This window comes from Antennarius striatus, chromosome 17 (assembly GCF_040054535.1).
Source record: "Antennarius striatus isolate MH-2024 chromosome 17, ASM4005453v1, whole genome shotgun sequence".
NCBI classification, from domain to species: Eukaryota; Metazoa; Chordata; class Actinopteri; order Lophiiformes; family Antennariidae; genus Antennarius; species Antennarius striatus.
The window spans coordinates 20,901,749-20,924,990 of record NC_090792.1 but is presented as its reverse complement, the minus strand read 5'-3'; the positions used below and the strand labels follow the sequence as shown (position 1 = coordinate 20,924,990).

The 23,242-nt window shown below is 52.6% G+C and overlaps 3 protein-coding genes and 1 non-coding gene across 6 annotated transcripts; 2 read left to right on the top strand and 2 right to left on the bottom strand.

Moving 5' to 3' along the window:
• The first annotated feature begins 347 nt into the window (after window positions 1–347).
• exoc3l4 (exocyst complex component 3-like 4) lies at window positions 348–9,606 on the top strand. Its single transcript, XM_068338837.1, has 12 exons — window positions 348–688; window positions 1,530–1,763; window positions 2,059–2,677; window positions 3,030–3,147; window positions 3,378–3,503; window positions 3,631–3,731; window positions 4,271–4,369; window positions 4,925–5,048; window positions 5,743–5,865; window positions 6,388–6,540; window positions 7,867–7,988; window positions 9,010–9,606. Exons 1-12 carry the CDS (start codon window positions 439–441, stop codon window positions 9,224–9,226), a joined length of 2,286 nt encoding a protein of 761 aa, XP_068194938.1. The 5' UTR covers window positions 348–438; the 3' UTR covers window positions 9,227–9,606.
• LOC137611587 (small nucleolar RNA U3) lies at window positions 8,666–8,845 on the bottom strand. The gene has a single exon (XR_011038727.1). It is a non-coding gene; the product is annotated as a small nucleolar RNA U3 (small nucleolar RNA).
• Window positions 9,607–11,336: 1,730 nt separating the features above from the next.
• LOC137610765 (tumor necrosis factor alpha-induced protein 2-like) lies at window positions 11,337–15,519 on the top strand. 2 transcript variants are annotated; one of them, XM_068338563.1, is made up of 12 exons: window positions 11,337–11,387; window positions 12,247–12,428; window positions 12,574–13,216; window positions 13,312–13,459; window positions 13,526–13,648; window positions 13,729–13,823; window positions 13,900–13,992; window positions 14,071–14,197; window positions 14,519–14,638; window positions 14,763–14,918; window positions 14,991–15,112; window positions 15,187–15,519. In XM_068338563.1, the coding sequence occupies exons 2-12, from the start codon at window positions 12,254–12,256 to the stop codon at window positions 15,323–15,325; spliced, it is 1,941 nt and encodes a 646-aa protein (XP_068194664.1). In that variant the 5' UTR covers window positions 11,337–11,387; window positions 12,247–12,253; the 3' UTR covers window positions 15,326–15,519. The 2 variants fall into 2 exon arrangements, with proteins under 2 accessions (XP_068194664.1, XP_068194663.1); XM_068338562.1 differs by having other exon boundaries at window positions 13,312–13,648.
• A 3,068-nt stretch (window positions 15,520–18,587) lies between these two features.
• On the bottom strand, window positions 18,588–22,765 carry si:dkey-196h17.9 (uncharacterized). Of its 2 annotated transcripts, none has more exons than XM_068339249.1 (10): window positions 22,640–22,765; window positions 21,458–22,163; window positions 21,253–21,355; window positions 21,030–21,134; window positions 20,847–20,947; window positions 20,623–20,724; window positions 20,417–20,543; window positions 20,222–20,326; window positions 19,989–20,144; window positions 18,588–19,890 (listed from the first exon to the last, which is right to left on the bottom strand). In XM_068339249.1, exons 1-10 carry the CDS (start codon window positions 22,734–22,736, stop codon window positions 19,753–19,755), a joined length of 1,740 nt encoding a protein of 579 aa, XP_068195350.1. In that variant the 5' UTR covers window positions 22,737–22,765; the 3' UTR covers window positions 18,588–19,752. The 2 variants fall into 2 exon arrangements, with proteins under 2 accessions (XP_068195350.1, XP_068195351.1); XM_068339250.1 differs by having other exon boundaries at window positions 20,847–20,890.
• Between the last annotated feature and the right edge of the window lie 477 nt (window positions 22,766–23,242).

The following is a 23,242-nucleotide window of genomic DNA, read 5'->3' as shown; positions in this document are numbered from 1 at the left end:
TTCTCTCCTGACAGGCGAGGGTTAACATGAAAGCGAAACACAGGAGGAACCAAACAAACCTGAAACACACCTGGGGAGGAATGCAGGTAGGAACAATCTCTCCTCACCCCCCCCCCTGTGGCTTTAGAGCCCTTCGCGGGGCCTCGACCCCCCCGTTTGTCTGCTCAGGTGACGGCGGTGCCTTCAGGTGTCGTGGGAATTCAGGACGACGTGTCGACACATGTAGAACGTGGGGGTGGGTTACCTGAGAGGCAAAACTCAGGGCAAACAGTGGAGTTGTTGAATCCGGAGCTGAGGGGGGGGGTGTTGTTATGTGTAAACAAGCTCCTCCCGCCCCGGCAGTGAGCCGCCGACACCAAACGCACCTCAGCTCACATTCCTCAGCGCGCCGGCGCCGCCGACGCTTCCCGTGTCGCTCCCCCCGCTAACGCGTGTCTGATGCTCGACACCCCCAGGCGCACGCCGATGGACGACTGCGCTGACACCCCCGACCTGGACAGGAAGTCCCGCCCCAGCGGCGGACAGTCCCCCGCCGGCGCTGCTGTCAAGGAGACGCTGGGCATGCTTCGCTCGTCGCTGAGGAGGAGCCTCCAGGGGGCGGCGGGGGGGGGCCCGCTGTCGCCTGGGGGTAAGGGGTCAAAGGTCACCACCAGAGAGGGCGCCACCAGCAGCGAGACGGGGTCACCCAGTAAGTACCTGTCCTGGGGGGGGCTGTCCTCTGAAGGTAAGGGAGGAGCCTCAGGTGGGGGCTAGCTTACATGTCCAGTTTGGATTCAGATGTTTGTTGGACGTCAGAAGGAAACAGAATTCTGAGGAGCGTCCCGTCACTACAGGCCCCGCCCACCTGGTCCTGTTGGGACCGCCCCTTTCCAGGCCAACATTGGTCCAAACAAAAACAACAGCCAGCCAATCAGAACGAATGAGACTCACCCGGGGAAATCTCTTCTTCCTCCTCCTGGGGGGGGGGGGGTCAGCTGATCGGGGTTCCGGTCCGACTCCTCGTCTTCATCGCTGCTTCTGATTGGCTGTCAGCCTTCAGACAGACCTGAGGGTCCACTGGGTTTAAGCTCTAAACAGAAGGACCGTCTGGAGGGGGGGGTCAAACTCATCTACACTGAGGGCCACATTTGGCCCCCGGGCCTTGGGTTTGACACATGTGTTCTAGATCTTTGAACGAGTCAGCAGAAAGAAGACGAGCTGTTTTCAGCTGAGTCGTGTTTAGTCCAGAGCAGAAGAACCGGTCTGAGGTCTGAGTCAGCAAACTGACCTGAAGGCCCCGCCCCGCTGAGGGCGGGGCCCTGAGGGCCCCTGTGCTGCTCTGGTCTGGGCTCCAGACCTCCTGCCCCCCCTCTGAGGAGCATCACCGAAGGAGGACAGCCTGACCCTGCCCCCCCACCCCCACCCCCTAGTTATCTTTTAGCTGTTAGCCGTTAGCTGTTATCTGTTAGTTGTCAGCCTTTAGCCGTTAGCCGTTAGCCGTTAGCCGTTAGCCGTTAGCGTAGCTCAGCCTGTGGTCTGGACCTCCTCAGAACCCAACGCCTCCCGGTTCGGCGACTCCCTCAGACAGAAGGTCGTCTCCGGCAGGCGGAGCCTGAAACTCATCACGAAGGCGATGAAGAGGAGCAGCGGCGAGGAGGGGCGGAGCTCCATTCCCGAAGACCTGCTGGAGGAGAGGGTGGAGGAGGTGGAGCCTGAGGAGGAGGAGGAGGAGGAGATGGAGGAGGCGTACACACTGCCAGAGATCCCACACATACCTCTGTCAGGTAAGCCACACCCCCTGGCAGCCATGTTGGTGAGGAGGCGGGGCTTGTTGTTTGTTTGTTTGTTTGTTTTCATCATCCTCAGTAAACAACAAATGTTGAGTCATTCCATGTCTGACCTGTTGGGGGCAGCAGAGAGACGTTCAGCTCTGATCTCCTCCTCCTCCTCTGACTCCTCCTCCTGCTCCTCCTCCTCCTCTGACTCCTCCTCCTGCTCCTCCTCCTCCTCTGACTCCTCCTCCTGCTCCTCTGACTCCTCCTCCTGCTCCTCTGACTCCTCCTCCTGCTCCTCCCCCAGTCATGCAGATCAACAGGCTGATAGAGATGGAGGTGCTGGAGGAGGCCCACCTCCACCTCCTCGCCCTGCGGCGTGAGTTCCAGGAGGAGAGTGGGCGTGGTGAGGAGGCGTCGCCGGTGGAACTGGCCAATAAGGAGAAGGACCTGAGCCTCCTGTACGGGGATCTGAGGAGCAAGATGGCGGCCATCGTGAGCGCCTCCAGCGCCCGCCCCTCCAGGAACAAGGGGCTGCTGGTCCTGGTGGTGCGCATCATCCAGGAGGAGGAGCGGCGCGCCGCCGAGCCGGGGGGGCTCCCGGGCAGCTGGATGGAGTCCTGGAGGGGGGCGGTGGAGGAGGGCGTGCGGGCCAAGGTGGGGGGCGTGCACCTGGAGCCGCGGGAGAGCCACGCCTCCTGGCTGGCGGTGCACCTGGGGCTGCTGGGTAAGGCCGTGGTGGAGGACCTGGAGAACGTGAGGAGGGAGCTGCGCTGGTCCTACCCCCCCAGCTTCAAGGTGTTCAGCACCTACGTCCACGCCCACCACCGGGAGGTGGGGCGCCACCTGGTGGAGCTGGAGCCGCACGTCACCGAGCTGAAGGATCTGCACGCCCTGCTGGACTGGATCGCCCACCGCTACCAGAGGTCAGGGGGGGGGCGCCCCAACGCGGGTCAGGAGGGGGGGGGCGTCCCTTTAGTCCACATTCACACATTAAATTCAATCAGAAACAGGAAGTCAGGAGATCAGACAGGAAACAGGAAACAAACAAAAATCACAGGAAAACCCAGAATGGGCGGAGCCTGATTGGAGATGGGGTCGTGACCTTTAGGGGCTCAAAACTAAACACGTGAGAGTAAAACAGAGGAAAAAATAAAAATACATTTTTAAAACTTCATGACCCCCAGGTGACCCCAGGTGACCTCAGGTGACCCCTGGTGACCCCAGGTGGGGCAGCTTCTCCTCTCTCACCTGACTGACCCTCGTTTGACCCCACAGCGAGAGGATCATGGGTAATCCGTCCCTCCAGCCCGACATGGGGGGGGAGAGCCGGGAGCTGCAGCTGGAGGACGACTTCCTGAAGAAGTTGGAGGAGAAGTACTGTCAGCGGGTGGAGGTGAGGGGGGGGGGTGAGGGGGGGGAGAGGTGAGGGGGGGGGGAGAGGTGAGGGGGGGGTGAGGGGGGGCAACCCCCTGCTGACTGTGATCACTAAATCTCTTCCCATCATCACTGGTGTTTGTCTGTGACCCTTGACCTTTGTGTCTGTTTGTTTAATGCCCCCCCCCAAACGAGCGCCATCCCCCACTGGTGATCCCGCCTCACGTGTCCTTGTGCCCCCCCCTGCAGGAGGACATAAGGGCGTCTCTGGACAGGGTGACGGAGCTCCAGGTGATGGAGGTGTGGCTGAAGGGCCGGGGGCCGGAGCTGGAGGAGGGGGTCCTGACCTCTGAGGTGGCCATGGACGTGTGGACGGTACGACCCGTAGCACCCCCTGACCCCCCCGGGGGACGCAGGGGGACATTTGATTCATGTGGGGCTGGATGCTGCAGCGCAGCGCCGTACCACCGGGGGGGGCTGAGAGCTTCTGTTGTCTCTGCAGAGGGTCAAAGGGATGGGGGTCAACGCAAGGACGATCAGCCCCCAGCTGGAGCAGAAGGTCATTGGGTCGTGTCTGCAGGAGGTGACGCAGCTCCCCAAGAGGTGAGACAGGAAGGAGCAGGCGTCCATCTTTAGGGCGCTCTGTGGGGGTCAAAGGTCACAGGAAAGCCACTCACACAGACACACACACACACCTGGGTGGTTTCATCTTGAGAAATGTTGGAATGTTTCTGTGGGTCAGCAATCACTCGTCCACAGCGGACCAGCACCGGGTCTGTCCCTGACCCGGTCCTGGTTCTGTCCCTGACCCGGTCCTGGTTCTGTCCCTGACCCTTTGGCGTCGCTGTTGTGTCCAGAGACCTTTGACCTCTGCAGCAGAACCAGGAACACAACAGGAAGTTGCTCCAAGAAAACAATAAAGGTGATGGAACAGGAAGCAGTGGGTATTACAAGCCCCGCCCCCGTGGGACACGACCCCCCCACACTGGCTATTAGTGTCACATGGTCGACCATCACACCCAGAATCCTCTGCTGGTGGTCGTGATCTTCTGGGAGGAAGCTGGGGGTTCTAAACCCTGTGTGTCGTCTGTCAGGCGCAGGACGAGCCCCCTCCCGTCTGAAAGGGTCTCTCCTCTCTGCAGGTTTGAGACGGCGTTCAGACATCACTGCAGCACCCTGAGGCCACGCCCCCTGTGGACGGAGTATCACATCACGTACATCAACAGCTTCGCCACCTTACAGTAAGTCATGTGACTTCCTCCCATGATGCACTGGGAGGAACCCTTCGCTCTGCCAAGCCACGGATTGGCAAACCCCTCCGGCGCCTGCAGGGCAGCGCTGTGGCGTCCTACGCATTCGGCTGTGCTTTTATTGTGAAGGCAGCCAGAGCAGACTGATGTCGTTACCAGAATAAAAGTCTGTTTATTTTTATCTGCTCGTAGCTTCAGTCGTGTTTACGTTCACCGTTCACGTCGACTCATCACACAACTATTCCACGCTCCTGTGGTCACGACTGGCTTCAACACGTCAACAGCAACACGTCACCACAGCCGCTCACAACACGCGTGTCAGACACCCATTACACGCATGTCAGTAAACACAAACACTGAACCAGGAAGTCAGGAGGCAGACAGGAAACAAACAGAAATCACTCACAAAGGAGGGCGGGTGTCTGGAACCTGGACCCGAGCTCAGGTCTGGGCCCGGCCCAAGTGGGCGGAGCCTAATCAGGAGATGGAGTGCAGGTGGCTGGGTTCCATTCAGCCGCTCTCAGGGGGGTGTTTGTCGTCCTGCAGGCAGCACATGGAGGGGTACCGGGGGGCGTGTCCCGACCAGGTGGAGGCGCTCAGACAGGAAGTCCACCGGCTGATCGTCAGGCTGATGCAGGACCTGGAGGACCAGTTCAAGGAGGACGTGGAGGTGTGTGGGGTGGACGGGCCGACCGCTGGGGGGTTACTCCAGGTCCAACGGGGGGTTATTGGCTCTGATTGGTTCTGATCGGTGAGGTTTAAAGGGGAAAGCGGATCCTGTTTTCTTGTCCTTTCTTCCACAACTTCTTCCAGCCGACGCCGTTAACGGAGGTCAAACCTCTCAGGTCGTCTGTTGTCTCATGACAGTCAGCTGATCCTGTTTGTTGATGGACGTCACCATGGTTACGACCCGGTTCTGACGACCTAAACATGGAAAACTATCAGTAACCGTTAACAACAGGGTGATGCTGGCAGCATCGGTCACACTGATTGGATGAATAATTACTTCCTTGTTTTATTGGTTTCATCTGACAACACAAGATGTAAGCAGAGGAGTACTTCCTCCTCTTCCTCCTCCTCTTCCTCCTCTTCCTCCTCCTCTTCCTCCTCCTCTTCCTCCTCCTGTCTGCATCCCAGACCTCTGGGACCCTGTCGACATGTTTGACCTCCATTAGATGTAAATAAAACCTGAATAAATAATGAGTAAAGACGATGCTGAGGCCCGTCTCTACATCCAAAGGGTTTTCATTGGTTGTGACATCGCCAGACCGTTGGACAGTCACACTGGACAGCTGGTTGGGGGGTGGATGTTACCCTGACGGGGCAGCGGGGGGTCTGATGATGTGTTTGCTCTCGTCCCCCAGCCCTACCTGAGGAGGATGATGACCAGGAAGTGGCTGACCTCCGACAGAGACTTCCAGCAGCTCCAGAGCCGGACCGAGCTTCTGGAGCGGCACGTCTCCCTCCTGAGGCCCCCCCACCACCAGGTGAGGAGGAGGAGCCTGTCAGGAAGACGGCGCCCGCTGGATTCCAGGAGTCAGAATCATAAATCACACATCCAATAATATCCACTGGCTGCCGTCCAGTTCCTGAGAAAGAAACGAGGAACTGGAGTCGATCCCATCGTGATTAGAGAGAACCAAACCACCGGTAACTACCACCACTGGTAGGGTCAGGGTCAGGGGTCAGGGGCTAGGTTTAGCGTTAATGGGGACCAATTGGGCAGATTATTATTTCTGGGAAGTCTTTCCCTCTTGGTGGTTCCCATCAGCCCTTTGGGCACCATTGTTCTCAGCCGGATGCTGCGACTGCAGAAGGCGTGAAGGCGTGAAGCGTTCCGAGTGGCGCCAGAGAATATCAGGAAGTGGAGGTGTGAGTTCAGATGATCTGAGCTGCTGAGCGTGTGACTGACTCCTAAAGGGCACATCTACATTTCCCTTTTTCGTGGTCATCCTGTTATTGTGAGACATCGCCCCCACCGTGTCCCTGCTTCTGTTTCCTGGCAACAGGAGTTCGCCAGCCGGCTGCACTTCCACGTGGCGAGAGGATACTTCAGCCAGCTGATGAAGAACAACTACTCCTGCAAGAACAGCAAACACGAGAGAGCAGCAGCCAAGATCCGCAGGCAGTGGAGCGGACTGAGGGAGCTGTTCCAGGACATGGTAGGACCAGAAAACCCCCCAGCCTAACCCTAACCCCCAACCCTAACCCTAACCCCCAAACCCCAACCCTAACCATAGCCCCCAACCCTAACCCTAACCCCCAACCCTAACCCTAACCCCCAAACCCCAACCCCAACCCTAACCATAGCCCCCAACCCTAACCCCCAACCCTAACCCCCAACCCCAACCCTAACCCTAACCCTAACCCCCAAACCCAACCCCAGTTGGGTTATGTTATGGGTTGGCAGTATCTCAGCGGTAGAGCAGATGTCTTGAAGACGGATCTCCCGTCCATCGGTGGATCGATTCCCCCTCCCACCACGACATCCCTTGGAGTGTGAGCTGACAGTGGGAGGTGTCAGCTCACCTCCCAGCCACTGCCGAGGCGCCCTTGAGCAAGGCGCCGTCCCCACCACAAGCTGCTCATTTGGGGCGCGACCTTCGTGCGCAACCCATCACTCTTCCTCCCTGGACTAACTGCATGATGACAGGCCCCCAGTGAGCTGTGTTCAGGGGCCTTGTTCACAACACTGTGTGATGTAATAAGACTAACACATATACAGTATATATATGCATGTACTGAGAGAGAGAAGAGAATTTTCCCTCTGGGGATCAATAAAGTGTGAATTATTATTATTATTATTATTATTAACCCTAACCCTAATCCTAACCCCAACCCTAATCCTAACCCTGATCCTAACCCTAACCCTAACCCTAACCCTAACCCTAACCCTAATCCTAACCCTAACCCTAATCCTAACCCTAATCCTAACCCTAACCCTAATCCTAATCCTAATCCTAACCCTAACCCTAACCCTAATCCTAACCCTAACCCTAACCCTAACCCTAACCCTAACCCTAATCCTAACCCTAACCCTAACCCTAACCCTAATCCTAATCCTAATCCTAACCCTAACCCTAACCCTAACCCAGGACATCTCCTCCCCTTTAACAGCAAATGCAGGACAGTGTGACCTTCAGGGTCTTTGGGAAAATAGGAAATAATCATTATTTTATAATATATCTGCTTGAGACTTGATGCAGCACAAAAACAATAAGAACTTGTTGTACAATGTCTACATACATGGATACACACATACATACAGAAATACACACATAAATACATACATACATACATTAGTGGCACAACAACAGCCGGGGGTTAACTCTGATTGGCTAATAAATGTCCAGAGTTCATGTTGTCCAGGTTTTAGTCGGTTGAAACCCAGAAACCTGGTTCTGGATCTAAGAGGACGGTGTTGCACCCAAACACCTCATGTTGTTTGTTGTTGATGTCGTTGTTGTTGTTGTTTGTTGTTACTGTAGAAGTCAACACACGAGTGGCTCCACCCTGTAGGAGACGACCTGAGTGACATCATCGGTCAGAAGAACAAGGCGGACATCAAGAACCACCTGCAGCCGTTGGTGGAGCATTACCCAGACTTCAGGTGAGTCGTGATGCCTTCAGAGCCCAGTAGGAGAAGATCAGTGATGACGCACCTGTACAGGTGCTGGGACAGGAAGAGGCCACACACTAAACTGAATTTCTAGTGCGCTTTACTTTGAAGGGGATGAGGACAGGAACCTCACCAGAATGCTGCAACGTGTTGTGGTTTCCTTGAGAAAGAATGAGTCCAAGTTGAGCAACTTGGAGAGAAAAACATGAAGGAAAAACACCCAAATTTCAAGAAACATCATGATTTCACTTTCATTTTTTAAATATTAAAAAGGTTTTAGAATTCCCCTTCGTTACCGTGGACGTCCGTTTGGACGTCTGTGGAGGTCTGACGTCTGGAGAAAAGAACTTCCCTAGAGCGAAGCTTTTTCAGTCGTTACTGGGAAATTCAATGATTTTTTTGGTCAAGTTAAACTTTTTCAATACAGATCTTGTGTTTTCAACCCCCCTCCCATATAGAAAGAGGCCCTGGTCCCACATTCACCTTATTTAGACCATAAGACACAAGTAACGATGTGAACAAACAGAGAAACCACTCTTCTTCTCATTCCATACAGTCCTGACTTCTGGAGACAAACATCTTGTTTAGTCACAAACAAAACTTTATAATATCAAGACCGTCATGGTGACAGAAACAGCTCAGAGTTTAACACCAGGACTAACCCAATGACCACTCAGATGATGTTTCCTCCATCCAATCATCAACAGCAGAGAAGAAAGCGAGTCTCTCCACCAGCTTCTTGCTCTGAGGAAACATCTCCAGTCCTCATCGTGGGCAGCGAGACCAAACTGTAGAAACACATTCCTCCAGCCAACAACTACAGAGAGGATCCCTGAAAGTATAGTCTGGTTCTGTTCTGGAGGTTCCTCAGGCTCTAGAGTCTGGAGACCAGGACCCTGACTCCTGGTGGACTCCTGTGGTCCAGGATGGCACCTCCTCGCTGAGCAGAGCGTGGGTCTTGTTGGTCTCCTTCGGCTGCATTGACGTTGATGTTCTTCTTCTCCACCTGCAGCAAGAAGCACCTGGTTGCCGTCCTGTCCTTCAGGGGCCTCCTGAGGGGCCGTGAACACCAGCTGATCCTCCAGAGACTCTCGGAGCTGAAGAAGAAGACGGGCGGCGCCGCCGACAACAGCAACATCTTATTCGGTGCCATGCAGGTCGCCGTCAACACCGAGTGTCTGTCCAACCTGCCCTTCTCCTGCCTCAGCTTCCTGCTGCCGGACAGCTAGACCCGCTGATGGAGGGTGGGGGCGTGTCCACCAGGTGGGCGTTGGTTCCAAAGCGCTCCAGTCCCACCAGCTGGTGTTGAAGTTTCTGGTTCTCCTGACATTCGGGTCAGAAGACGACCCTGGATGTGATTTTCTTGCACACTTCCTGTCTGTCGGCCATCGTTTAGTTGTCCTGTCAGGTGGGTGCTTTGTCTTTAGAGGGGGGTGTGGCCAGTGTCCACCTGTGTCCCTCCACCCTGTGGGCCGGGATCTGTTGTATGATTGACGGGTTGTTTTTGGGAATGATTTCTAAAGTGTAAATGAAGCTTGAAGGAGTTTTATTGAGTTCAATGACATGAAATGGTTTAAATAAAGATGTTAGATTGAATCAGCATCATGAGTCTAACTGTCCACCGGGTCTGAAGCAGATCGGAGGTCTGCTCTTCTTCACAACGAACATTTCCATGATCCAGGAGGAGGAAGACGGCTTCGCTTTTATACGTCACCAACATTAGAAGAGTCACCTGTTTCGTTATGAAGTTAAAGGTTTAGTCTGAGATTATAGTTTTACTGTTTGAAGTCCTGCTTGACTTTCGATGAGATGGTCCAACCTGAGGTTCAGGAACACTCCTGGTTTAAAGCATCACTTGGAGATCTTCTTTTGACTATGTGGTGTTTTTATTAATAGAGACTAGTTCTGACTTTAGACCTGTCCTGGACGAGTAGAGAAGATCCTCCGTTTGGTCCTCAGTCCATCCTGAAGCTGAAGGACGTCAAACGTTCATTAAACCTGGTCTCAGACTAAACCTTTAATTCACCATAATGAAAGAACCTCAGTCTAACATCAGGCTCTACAGTCTGGAGACCAGGACCCTGACTCCTGGTGGGCTCCCACCACTCACAGAGACACTGGGGTGCATTGCATGATGGGACATTGGTGAACATCATCAGACTCAGGTTTCAGTCGTCTGTCGGTTCGCCTGACTACAAACTGAACTCGTGTTTAGAGGAAGAGGAACGTTCCTCTGAAGTGAAGGAGACCCTGAAGGTCCTGGTTCTGTTTTAACAGACCAACCAACCAGCCAGTCATCCGACGTCGGTTGTTTGTCAGCAGCATCCTGCTTCCTGAAGAAAATTCCTTTTCATCGATCAGGATTAAATCAGTTTACTGGATCCACGTTCTCCCTGCTTTGCTTAACGGTGTGTTTCCCAGCATTCCTCCTCAGTGAGTCACACACACACACACACACACACACACACACACACACACACACACACACACACACACACACACACACACACACACACACACACACACACACACACACACACACACAGCTCCATCTGGGACGTGAATCCCAGATCATCAGGTCCAGTCTAGGATGTGAACCCGGAGAGAACAGCTGAGGGAGTCTTCATCGCCTCAGACGGGAAGTCTTCATCGCCTCAGACAGGAAGTCCTCCCCTCACCAATCACGCTATCATCGCCTCCTTCCTGGAAATGCTCACAGTCCCCCCCGCATTCTGACACAACACAACACAACCCCCCCACTATTACTCCAGTAAGCCCCTCCCCTTTTGTGACATCATGAGCACTGCTGAGGAGCGGACTTTCCACACGTGTGTCTGTCTAAACACTCAGAGGTTAAACATCGTGTGTGTGTGTGTGTGTGTGTGTGTGTGTGTGTGTGTGTATCTGTGTGTGTGTGTGTGTGTGTGTGTGTGTGTATCTGTGTGTGTGTGTGTGTGTGTTTGTGTGTATCTGTGTGTGTATCTGTGTGTGTGTGTGTGTGTGTTTGTGTGTATCTGTGTGTGTGTGTGTGTGTGTGAGTGTGTATGTATCTGTGTGTGTGTGTGTGTGTGTGTGTGTGTATCTGTGTGTGTGTGTGTGTGTGTTTGTGTGTATCTGTGTGTGTATCTGTGTGTGTGTCTGTGTGTGTATCTGTGTGTGTGTATCTGTGTGTGTGTCTGTGTGTATCTGTGTGTGTGTGTGTGTGTGTGTGTGTGTGTGTGTGTGTGTGTGTGTGTGTGTGTGTGTGTGTGTGTGTGTGTGTGTGTGTGTGTGTGTACTTTCCACCAGTCATTTCCCCGCCTCCTCCAGAGGGGGCGGGGCCTGTGGCAGCTCCATAAAGCCTGCGGCTCAGAACAGCAGAGCCGTTTGAGGCAGAAGGTCTGACAGCAGGTGAGTGTGTGTCTGTGTGTGTGTGTGTGTGTGTGTGTGTGTGTGTGTCTGTGTGTGTGTGTGTGTGTGTGTGTGTGTCTGTGTGTGTGTGTGTGTGTGTGTGTGTGTGTGTGTGTGTGAGTGTGTGAGTGTGTGTGTGTGTGTGTGTGTGTATGTGTGTGTGTGTGTGTGTGTGTGTGTGTGTGTGTGTGTGTGTTTTCTCTATTCTTTGCTTTTCTCTCAGGATGTGCACGTTCCAGTTTTTATATTTATTCTTACTCTAATAAATTTTTTTTTATGGTCATTAATTTATGGAAGAAAAAAACTTCCATCATAATAAATTATAACGTCATTAAAATGTTATTTTTTATTTGACGTGTGAATTTGTCTGTTACTCATTTTTAAAAAGTTTGGTTTCCCTCTGCTAACCTGGTCCTGTTAGCGTTAGCGTAGCTAGCAGACGTGTCTAGCTCTGGTGCTAACCGCTGCTTCCTGTTAGCATTAGCGTTAGCGTAGCTAGCAGACGTGTCTAGCTCTGGTGCTAACCGCTGCTTCCTGTTAGCATTAGCGTTAGCGTAGCTAGCAGACGTGTCTAGCTCTGGTGCTAACCGCTGCTTCCTGTTAGCATAAGCGTTAGCGTAGCTAGCAGACGTGTCTAGCTCTGGTGCTAACCGCTGCTTCCTGTTAGCATTAGCGTTAGCGTAGCTAGCAGACGTGTCTAGCTCTGGTGCTAACCGCTGCTTCCTGTTAGCATTAGCGTTAGCGTAGCTAGCAGACGTGTCTAGCTCTGGTGCTAACCGCTGCTTCCTGTTAGCATTAGCGTTAGCGTAGCTAGCAGACGTGTCTAGCTCTGGTGCTAACCGCTGCTTCCTGCCCACAGTGACGACATGAAGCTCCGCCCACAGCCTTCAGAGACGCTCAGCTTCCTGCTGATCGGGAGACCCGGGGGGAGGAAGCACTTCAAATTCCCCAAGTTCTGGGGGGGTCAGCAAGGAGAAGCCATGAAAACCCCCCCACAGGCTGGTGGACGCGCCTCCCCCAGGAAAGACGAGCCCCAGAACGGTAAGATGGAGAGCTGACGTGTGAGGGATCAGAACCCACAACCTCACACAGAGCCCCCCCCACAAACAGCACATCTGCAGGGGTCTCGAGGGGGGGGGCAGCATGAAGTCTTGTCACCTTTTTGAGCCCCACCTGTCTCCCCCAGCGGTCCCCCACCTCCAGCAGCTCCTGGAGGCCCAGTGCTTCTGTGAGGCCAGCCGGCTGCTGATCCAGACGGAGGAGCGTCTGTTTGGGGGGGCCACCGAGGGGGGGGCCTGCAGACCCCTCCAAGAGGACCGGGACCAGCTCGCCCTGGACTACAGATGCCTGCAGGAGCGCGTCCTTCAGACCCTGAAGCTGTCCCTCCTCCCGGGGGGGGTCAGCGCGGACGCCCTGACGTCTGCTGTGAAGGCCGTCCAACAGGAGGGGGCCCGGGACGGCCTGTGGAGCCAGAGGGACCTGACCCCCCCAGCCTGGAGGCCCGGCGGCTGGAAGGAGCTTCATGACGCCACCCTCCGTGCTTTAGTGGAGCAGCGATTGGACGATCCATCCACCCCCCCCGGGGAGGGGGCGGGGCGCTCGTCCGTCCAGACCGACATCCAGTCCATGGGGAGGCAGCTGAGGGACGACCTGCTGTGGGTGGTGCAGGTGGTGAAGGCCTGCTACCCCCCCGAGATGAGCATCTGTGGATTCTACGCCGCCGTGTACCACCAGCACCTCAGCGCCCGCCTCCGAAAGGTCGCAGAGTTCGTCCTGGAGGACGACGACTGCTGCTTCCTGCTGCGCTGGGTCAACGACCTCTACCCCCAGTGAGTCACCAGCTGAGCTCTAAGACCGGTATCCATAGCAACAACAACAACAACAATAATAATAGTGGTACGAATTGTAATCTGCTCTGTCTCAGAATCCTCCAGAACCTGCTGATCAATACTGAGATCAATACTGAGATCAATACTGAGATCAATACTGAGATCAATACTGAGGAGTTGGGGAAGCTGCTGCCGGCAGACGTGCTGGAGCCTCTGGAGGAGCAGTACCTGAGCAAACAACAGGTGAGTCCAGGTGCTGCCCCCTGCTGGACGGCCCGGGTTCCTCTGACGCCTGTGATTGGTCTGCAGGAGGAACTGACCACCTACATGGGACGCGTCCTGGAAGAGGCGGAGGAGAAGTGGAGGAAAGGGGAGGAGCCAACCAGAGAGGACGGCTGCTTCGTCAGCCCCGTGGCCTATGATGTCATCCAGGTGAGACGGCATGAAAGGTGCCCCCCAGCGGGGGGATCTGCAAGAAGAAGAAGTTGTGTGTGTAACGGGTTCTCTGACAGTTCATCCACGGCATGGTGACGTCAGCTGAGAAGGTGGTTGGAGACGCGCTGAAGGCCCAGAACATCACACGGCCGCTCCAGGACCTGATGCACAGGTCAGGACCCAGACGGTCTGGAGGTCTGACCAACACCACCCCCTCAGGAGAACCCATCAGATGTGTGTCTCCACAGGTTCCAGGTCCTCCACAGCGACATCATGAGGCAGGGCGGGGCCAGCAGCAGGTCCTTCATCAAGGCCCACCTGGGCTGCATCGAGCTGTTCAGGTACCGCCCGCCGTCTGAGCGCTGGCCCACGTGGAGGACCAGCGCTCAGGTGTGAACCAGGCTGTCTGATGTGTGCAGTGACGTCCTCCAGAACCAGAACCACCTGTTCCCCGACGGCGTGAGGGGGGCGTGTCTGAGCGTCCTGTCCGACATGAGGCGGTCTGGACACGCACACCTGCTGAAGCCCGTCCACCACGCCCTGAAGGTGCGTTCGCTGTAGCTCCGCCTCCACTGAGGACGTGTCAGGTTCTGGTGGGGTTTGATCCGGGGTCTGTTGGGGTTTGATCCGGGGTCTGTTGGGGTTTGATCCGGGGTCTGTTGGGGTTTGATCTGGAGTCTTTTGGGGTTTGATCTGGAGTCTTTTGGGGTTTGATCCGGGGTCTGTTGGGGTTTGATCCGGGGTCTGTTGGGGTTTGATCTGGGGTCTGTTGGGGTTTGATCTGGAGTCTTTTGGGGTTTGATCCGGGGTCTGTTGGGGTTTGATCCGGGGTCTGCTGGTTGGACTGAACCCATGTTCTCCTCACAGCCTCACTACCGTAAGCTGGGGAGCAGCGATTGGCTGAACAAGCCGCTGTTTGAGGGGCTGCTGGGGAGGGTGGAGCAGCAGCTGCAGGAGCTGCAGGGTTCCACAGAACTCTGCCACCAGGTAGGACACGGGACACGCCCCCGAGGAGGCGTGTCCATCACAGACGTCACTCCTTCATGTTCAGAGGGTTCAGATTGAAGGCTTCTCTTTCAATCCGGGTTCTCATTGGCTGGCTCGTGTTCAGAAGCTGATTGGTCAGCTGCACCAGGAGGTGGCAGCAGAGTACGTGAGGAGGCTCCTGAAGGGGGAGCTGAAGCTGAAGGACCGGGAGCGTCAGCTGAAGGCCTCCACCACCGTCAGCCTCAACGCCCACGCTCTGGACTCGCTGTTCCTGAGGGTGGTGAGTCCTGCTCCGCTCGTCCTCATTCGCTCATCTGAGGGGTGGGGCTAAACCTCCACTTCCTGTCCTCAGGGGTCGAAGGAGGACTGGCTGAAGGATCTCCTCAACCAGATCGCGGAGCTGCTGAAGCTGCAGGACCTCCCCGCCATCCAGATGCAGGTGGTGTCGCTGGGAGCGGCGTTCCCTGACCTCAGGTGACCTTCAGGAGGACCTCACCTGCTCCACAAGGTCACCGGTGTTCTCACGTCTCATGTGCTCCAACCCGCAGCGAGAAACACGTGTCGGCCCTCCTGAAGCTGAAGACACACCTGTCCAGAGCCGACAGGAGAGTCGTCAAGGAGACGCTGGCGCAGGCTCAGAGGGAAACCAGCCGCGTGGTCGTCCGGCCGTTCTTCTCCACGTTTTAAGGCCGGGGGTCGGAGGAGTGAGGTCACGCGTGTCAGTGGCGTGTGACGGTTCACATCGTTGCTGGTAAATGATGTGAATGACGTGATCAAACTGCTCTCACCTGTATTTTATTTTTAAAATGTTAACTTCACGTCTGATGTTCAGGATTTATTATCATGTAAATTATCTTTATAAATAAATCAGCTGAAACCTCGTCACGCGTGTTCTCTGGCGCCTCTAAACCCGTGACGAGAAACGTTTTGTTGTCCCGGGTCGTCCCTGGACCCGGGTCACGCAGCAGGACCGGCTCATCCAGACCCCAACAAACAATCAGAGGAAATCATCGCTGCCCCCTGTGGGTCGGAGGTCGTCCTGGCCGGTTCCAACGCAAACAGGATGTGGGGCTGTTGTCGGCTTCCTGCGGCGCGAGGATTTTTCCTTAAAGTGTGTTTGTCTCCGAGGGAGGAAGTGGAAGGAGAGCGTGAGGCGGAGAACAGGAAGTGGAAGGAGAGCGTGAGGCGGAGAACAGGAAGTGGAGCTCGTGAAGCCGCTGGTAGAAACGTTTTGGCGCCTTCCTGCTGGGAGACACACTGGAGGGTGGGGTGTGGGGGGGCTCTGGGGGCGGGACATGTTTGCACCTGATGTGTTCATTCACTTGTGGGTTTCATAGAGGTTACTCTCTTGGTTTTGTCCTGTAAAAAGTATTGTTTGTGTTTACTCCGGATCATGCCGATTATTTGTTTGCTTAATAAATATTATATTTTATTATATGATATTGTTATATTGTGTTATATAGTATTACACTATATTACTATATTGTATTATATTATATTTTATATATAAATTATAATAGTACTCATTCATATAATCCATCGTAATTTCCATCACAACAACAATCATGTGACTGAACAAAAACAGTCTCCAGTCGGTCACGTGGTCAGTCCTGATTGGAACAGCTGTGACTCCCCCCCGCCCCCCCTTAACCTCCGGTTGTCCGTTCGTCTCGTGACGTGAACTTTTGAACTCAGGCTCGTGGGTCTGGACCGGTTTACGGGTTTGAGTGGATTTTGTCAAACCACGTGATCAAAACACCAAGACGCTTCCTGTGACGGTGATGACGACGACGTGTTGTTCGGTACGTGACGTTATTTCCGGTTAATTCAGCTCAGTGTGCTGCTGGTTAGCCTGCATGTTAACTGTAGTCAGGACCACATCTGTTCTGTCCAGGGGGGGTGTTAACCTGGTTCAACCCGGATCAACCTGGTTTAAACCGGGTTAACTGTGTTAAACCAGGTTAACCCGGGTCAGCCCTGGTGATCTGTTCTAGCGCCACCCTCTGGTTGACCTGTGCATCAAATCAGGACCATGTGGGCTAACCTGCTACATCAGTGCCGTGCTAATTAGCCACTCTAGCATGTCATCACACTGTGGTCACATGACAAACATCATAGCAACACGTGATGCTCCTGTGCGTTGGTGGGCTGACAGGAGGTCCAATGACTGGACACTTCATCAGCTGGTTTATTGTTACTGTAGAGTAGAGTAGAATAGAGTAGAATAGAGTAGAGTAGAGTAGAATAGAATATAGTAGAATAGAATATAGTAGAATAGAGTAGAGTAGAATAGAATAGAATATAGTAGAATAGAGTAGAGTAGAGTAGAATAGAATAGAATAGAGTAGAGTAGAATAGAGTAGAATAGAATAGAGTAGAGTAGAGTAGAATAGAATAGAGTAGAATAGAATAGAGTAGAATAGAATAGAGTAGAGTAGAGTAGAATAGAATAGAGTAGAGTAGAATAGAATAGAGTAGAGTAGAGTAGAATAGAATAGAGTAGAGTAGAATAGAATAGAGTAGAGTAGAATAGAGTACAGAAGTGTACAACAACACTGTTCAGACGACTCTCAGAGCAAAAGGACGCGGCTTCAGAAAACAATAAGCAACAATAGGAACACATTACATCTGTTTGTCAGAGGAAACCAACGGGTTCTAATGGTTCTGGTTCTAAAGAAGCAGCTGGAACACGTGATCAACACGCAATAGTCATGTGCTGACATGACCTCTGAAACGCAAACAAAAAACATGGCAGCAAAGAGACGAAGACACAGCTGGTTAGTAGACTGGTTAGTAGACTGGTCAGTAGACTGGTTAGTAGACTGGTTAGTAGACTGGTCAGTAGACTGGTCAGTAGACTGGTTAGTAGACTGGTTAGTAGACTGGTCAGTAGACTGGTTAGTAGTCTGGTTAGTAGTCTGGTCAGTAGACTGGTTAGTAGACTGGTCAGTAGACTGGTCAGTAGACTGGTCAGTAGACTGGTCAGTAGACTGGTTAGTAGTCTGGTTAGTAGTCTGGTCAGTAGACTGGTTAGTAGTCTGGTCAGTAGACTGGTTAGTAGACTGGTCAGTAGACTGGTTAGTAGACTGGTCAGTAGACTGGTCAGTAGACTGGTCAGTAGACTGGTTAGTAGTCTGGTTAGTAGTCTGGTCAGTAGATTGGTCAGTAGACTGGTCAGTAGACTGGTCAGTAGACTGGTTAGTAGACTGGTCAGTAGACTGGTCAGTAGACTGGTCAGTAGACTGGTCAGTAGACTGGTTAGTAGACTGGTCAGTAGACTGGTCAGTAGTCTGGTTAGTAGTCTGGTCAGTAGACTGGTCAGTAGACTGGTCAGTAGAATGGTCAGTAGACTGGTCAGTAGACTGGTCAGTAGACTGGTCAGTAGACTGGTTAGTAGACTGGTCAGTAGACTGGTCAGTAGACTGGTTAGTAGACTGGTTAGTAGACTGGTCAGTAGACTGGTCAGTAGAATGGTCAGTAGACTGGTTAGTAGACTGGTCAGTAGACTGGTCAGTAGACTGGTCAGTAGACTGGTTAGTAGACTGGTTAGTAGACTGGTCAGTAGACTGGTTAGTAGTCTGGTTAGTAGACTGGTCAGTAGACTGGTCAGTAGAATGGTCAGTAGACTGGTTAGTAGACTGGTCAGTAGACTGGTCAGTAGACTGGTCAGTAGACTGGTCAGTAGACTGGTTAGTAGACTGGTCAGTAGACTGGTCAGTAGACTGGTCAGTAGACTGGTCAGTAGAGTGGTTAGTAGACTGGTCAGTAGACTGGTCAGTAGACTGGTTAGTAGACTGGTCAGGAGACTGGTCAGTAGACTGGTTAGTAGACTGGTCAGGAGACTCCTGGTAGGTTTGTACCGTCTGTCTGTGTAGTAAACAGATGGTTCTAAATCAGGAGTCAGAGTTAAATATACGGAGGGCAAAAAAAATCCAATGTGCTCCAAGCTGAGGGCCGGACTGGTCCAGTGTTTATTAGAACATCCTGCAGTGAACATGGCCTGTTGAACTGAGAGCTAACAGGTTTATTATCTACTGGTTATGTTCTGATGGCTCTGACAGTAACTTCAAAGGGAAACATTTTCAACAGGCAAAAAGTCAAAAAGTAAAAAACGGCAAAAACAAACCAGAACCAATGCAGTCAGACTGTAACATCCCTCGACACCCCTGAATTCAAGATTTTACCCTGACCTACTGTCATAAGTCAAAGATCAGAGCTAGTGCTCTGACCTACTGTCATTGATCAAGGCACTAGCTTTGATCGGTGGTCTTACTCACACTGGCCTTCTCCCTCGTCTTTCTATCTTCTCCGGTTCCTGAGTGTACAAAAGTTCAAATCTGACCTTGACCTAGTTTTCTCAAGGTCATCATGTCATCTTCATCCCCTCTGCTGCCTGAGTCATGTGCTTTTGGTTTCATCTTTACATCTGCAACGGTTGTGAAGACATTTGGTGGACGAATGGACGAACACACCAGCACTGACATCACAACGCATCACTGCGGGATGTAATTAAACATCATGCAGGGTTCTGTAGTCCTTCACGGGCCAGATGTGGCCCGCGGGCCTTGACTTTGACATACGAGCTCTAACGAGTGGCTTTCAATCCGTTCCATCATTTTTCCTCCAACCTGAGCCTCCAGAGTTCTTTTGATCTTCGGCAGTCGGCCAATCAGTGGAGACGTGGGGTGGAATCCCATCGCCACTCTGGATCTAGACCCTAAGGGTTAATGCTCAGCACAGAATACATGAAATAGTACATCCGTTTTTTAAAGTTAAAAATAAAAATAAGTGAGAACAGGTTTGTAAACTGACGGCTTGTCTCTGGATGATCAGCACAGAAAGCATCTTGAACGTTTCCTCAGCAGCTCCGCCCTCCATCACAGACAGGTGGAGCAAGCGCTCCAGCAGGTGGGAGTGTCTCTGATTGGCTGCCCAGGTATGGCCTCCAGCACCTCCCTCACCTGCCCTCGAGACAACCCCGCCCATCTCAGCAACGCAGGAAGGAGATCTGGATCCTGGCTGCAGTGGAGGGTAGAACAGAAGGTTAGTCCTGGGGGGGCAGGTACCAGACACAACTGGCTGCAGCAGTTAGCGTGTTAGCATGTTAGCATTGACTAAAACACAATCATCGCCCGACTGACTCGCCTCCAGTCGCTGAACGCCACCGTGACCTTCACCCCGTCGGTGTCTTCAGGCTCCAGCAGCTCTGGGACCGTCAGCAGCAGGAGGGCCCACCGATGGACCCCCGGGGCCTGAGACACACACACACACACACACACACACACATCGCTCATGGACACGTCACGTACAACACAGGAACTAGCCGGCTGTGCCCAATACGTGACCTCACCAGGCCTGAAAAGGTTTTGTGAAGCAGCTCAGCATCTCTGGTGACTTGTTCTCCTACATTTGGACTCCAGGACTTAGTCAGGTTCCTCCGGCTGCGTTGGACAAGATGTTTGAGGTAGATGTGTGTGATGAGTTTGTAGGCCTCCCCCACCACCTCCTAGAGAGACAGGAGGACACCGGTCAGCTGGTCCAGAGGAGGAGCAGGGACTCCAACCCAGGATGAGTCTGACGCACCTCCAGAACGTCCTGACACCACGACTGCCTATGGAAAAGGTTCTCCACTGCAGAGAACCAGGAGCATCTGTGGGCGTTTGCCTTGAAGTAATTCTTCAGGTGATTCTGGGAGGAACAAAAAATGTACCATATTTTTCTGTTTCCACGAGACAACTGGAGAGAGACCAGGAAACGCTTTGATTTGATTTGACCCACCTTTGCCATCTCGCCAATAATTTGCTGCAGAAGTTTCAAAGTAAAAGCCTGCAGGTTGTCAAGCGTTGCCATGGTTTCCTGGAGAAGGGACTTGGTGATGTCTTCACCTTTGTCCTGTACGAACTTCCTGAAGAACATGTGGACTTTAAGCCGTGTCTGACCTCTGGTGAACTCTGCTCTTCATGTAGAGGAGACCAGAGACTCACCTGAGCTCTTTGCAGGTCTTCAAGGTCTTGAAGAAGTGTTTGGTTTCTATGGTTTCCATCTTGGTTTTGGCTCCCAGGAGCTCCGTCTGTTGCTTGGAGTACCTACAGACAAACCCAACATGTTGTCTAGAGAACCAGACAAACCCAACATGTTGTCTAGAGAACCAGACAAACCCAACATGTTGTCTAGAGAACTGACTCATGGAGTCAGACCAGAGTCTTACCTCCTGAGGAATGTCAGCAGTTCCTGGAAACACACCTCCCGGACCTCAAAAGACAGTGTGGAGGAGACCTTCAGTGCTTCATTAGGTGTGGCTTCAACACACTTACAGAAATAAACACTATGATCATCATCATACAAATAACTTGTACGTAAAGACGAGAACCTTGAGATGAGCATGACTCACCTGAATGGTGTCCACATAGAGTCCAATGCAGGCCTCCTCCTCGTCACAACCTTTTTGTCTTTCTTCAATCTGCAGGACCTTCACCAAATACCTTCTGACCTCTCCCTGTGGACACAAGGAAGAAGCTCCTGTGACATCTAGAGAAGATGTCCAGAGCACTGGACACCGTGTCCAACAAAGACTTCATTGATCAATTTGCGCTCCACCCATGTGACTTCCTGACCTTCACATGTTCAAGCAGCTTCTCTTTTGCTTTGAGCAGTAGGAGGTCCACATGTGTCATGAAGTCAGTCTCCTGAAGATCAGGGTGAAGCAGCAGCTCCTGGCTGGAACGTTGGAGACAAAACAGAAGGTGTGAGAATTCACAACCAGCATGTTTTAAATCACATTTTGAACACAGAAACACGTCTTAGTGCAGCAGGAGATACCTCAGGGATGAGTGCATGACCCAGTCAGTCAGCACAAGGAAATTCTGGGAGGAGTGAAGGTTCTGGAGAAGATTATTGAGGTGCTCAATGATCTGATGGTGGTAGCACTCAAACAAGACTCCTTTCAGCCCCATCCTGTCCAGGTGGGGCCCCAGGCTTGTTATTTGACTACACACAAAGGCTTGAACGTTCTGCAGGTGCTGCTGGACGTTCTGGTCCACATCAGCGGGGGGCCTGGGCAAGTGCTGGGTCACAGAGTTTTGGATGAAGAGAAGAACTAGCTCCCTCTGATTCTGTAGTTCTGTATGGGCCCCAGGCCAGGATCCATCCTCAGGGGCCACAGGTAAAACTTCAGCTTGAGAGTCCTGCTTTGGGTTCAGGAGGGGCAGAACTTCGGAGGGGCAGGAGGTCTGAGCCCAGGAAGCGTTCAACCCCTCGTTTGCCTGGTCCAACCCCTCGTTTGCCTGGTCCAACCCCTCGTTTGCCTGGTCCAACCCCTCGTTTGCCTGGTGAAACCCCTCGTTTGCCTGGTCCAACCCCTCGTTTGCCTGGTCCAACCCCTCGTTTGCCTGGTCCAACCCCTCGTTTGCCTGGTCCAACCCCTCGTTTGCCTGTTCCAACCCCTCGTTTGCCTGGTCAAACCCCTCGTTTGCCTGGTCCAACCCCTCATTTGCCTGGTCCAACCCTTGGAGAGTCAGAAATACACCTGAAGTTTAAAACACAACAAATCTATAATTAGAAAATGAAGAACCAACACAAAGAGAACCGGTCGTGGTTCCAGATGATGAACCAATCTGACCTTCATGGAACTTTAGGAGTAAAAGCTGCATTGAAATCTCACTAAACTTGGTTTAAAATTCTGTGAAGTGTTGAAGTATCTGAAATGTGTTGTCTGCACAGCATTCAGTGAAGATTATGTGGAATTCCCAGAATTCCCACCAGAGTTAACACACGGTGTTTTCCGAGTCCTCTTGAAACTGAAAATTTTTAAACACATACTTTAACACACTTCCTGTGGGAGGTCGAAATGAAACTGCTCTGTGGTCGTTTAGGCAGTTTAACTCTTTATAACTCCTTGTAGCTGTTTTTAACCCTTTAATAGCCCTCTTTAACCCTCTCCTCCCCAGCACTGGACAGACTCAGTAGGTTCTGCTTCCATCCTACATGTACAGGTAGTCCTACCGTCTGTGGCGTTGCTGCCTCTCTGCTTCAGGAAACGCTTCCTGGCGGCGTTCCGGACTCGTTTCCACCAGGCTGCCATCCGGGGAATCGTCTTCATCACTGCACTGAGCTGATTGTTGTCTCTGCTCAGAGGTGTGTTTGTTCCAGAGCGGCGCCTCGTCCTTTTATTCCTCCCTCTGGGGGGGTTTCCCATCACTTCATCCAAACACTACTTTCATTTTTGACCTGCAGAAACCAGTGACTGAAAGTAAAGTGAATGTGGAAACCGGATGAGACAATAATGACAATAGTGACGACAACAGTAATAGTAATAATATTTTTTTACGTACACACACTTTGAAGTCAGTGCGGTTACTGTGACACTCGGGGGGGGGGGTCAACGGGTGGGCTTGAGTGAAAAACAAGACCATCAAACTCCAGAGTAGGTCTGCATTAAAGAAAGGAGGTGGGTGTGGCTTAAGTCTCCACACCTGTTCAGTTTGTTTCATTCATTCACACATTCATTCACTCTGAAAGCTTTTGGAACTTAATTTCCAAGAAATAACAGATGTTTCTTGGAACTGGGAAAGACCAGGAACATGCTCCGACCTGCCCCCGACAGGA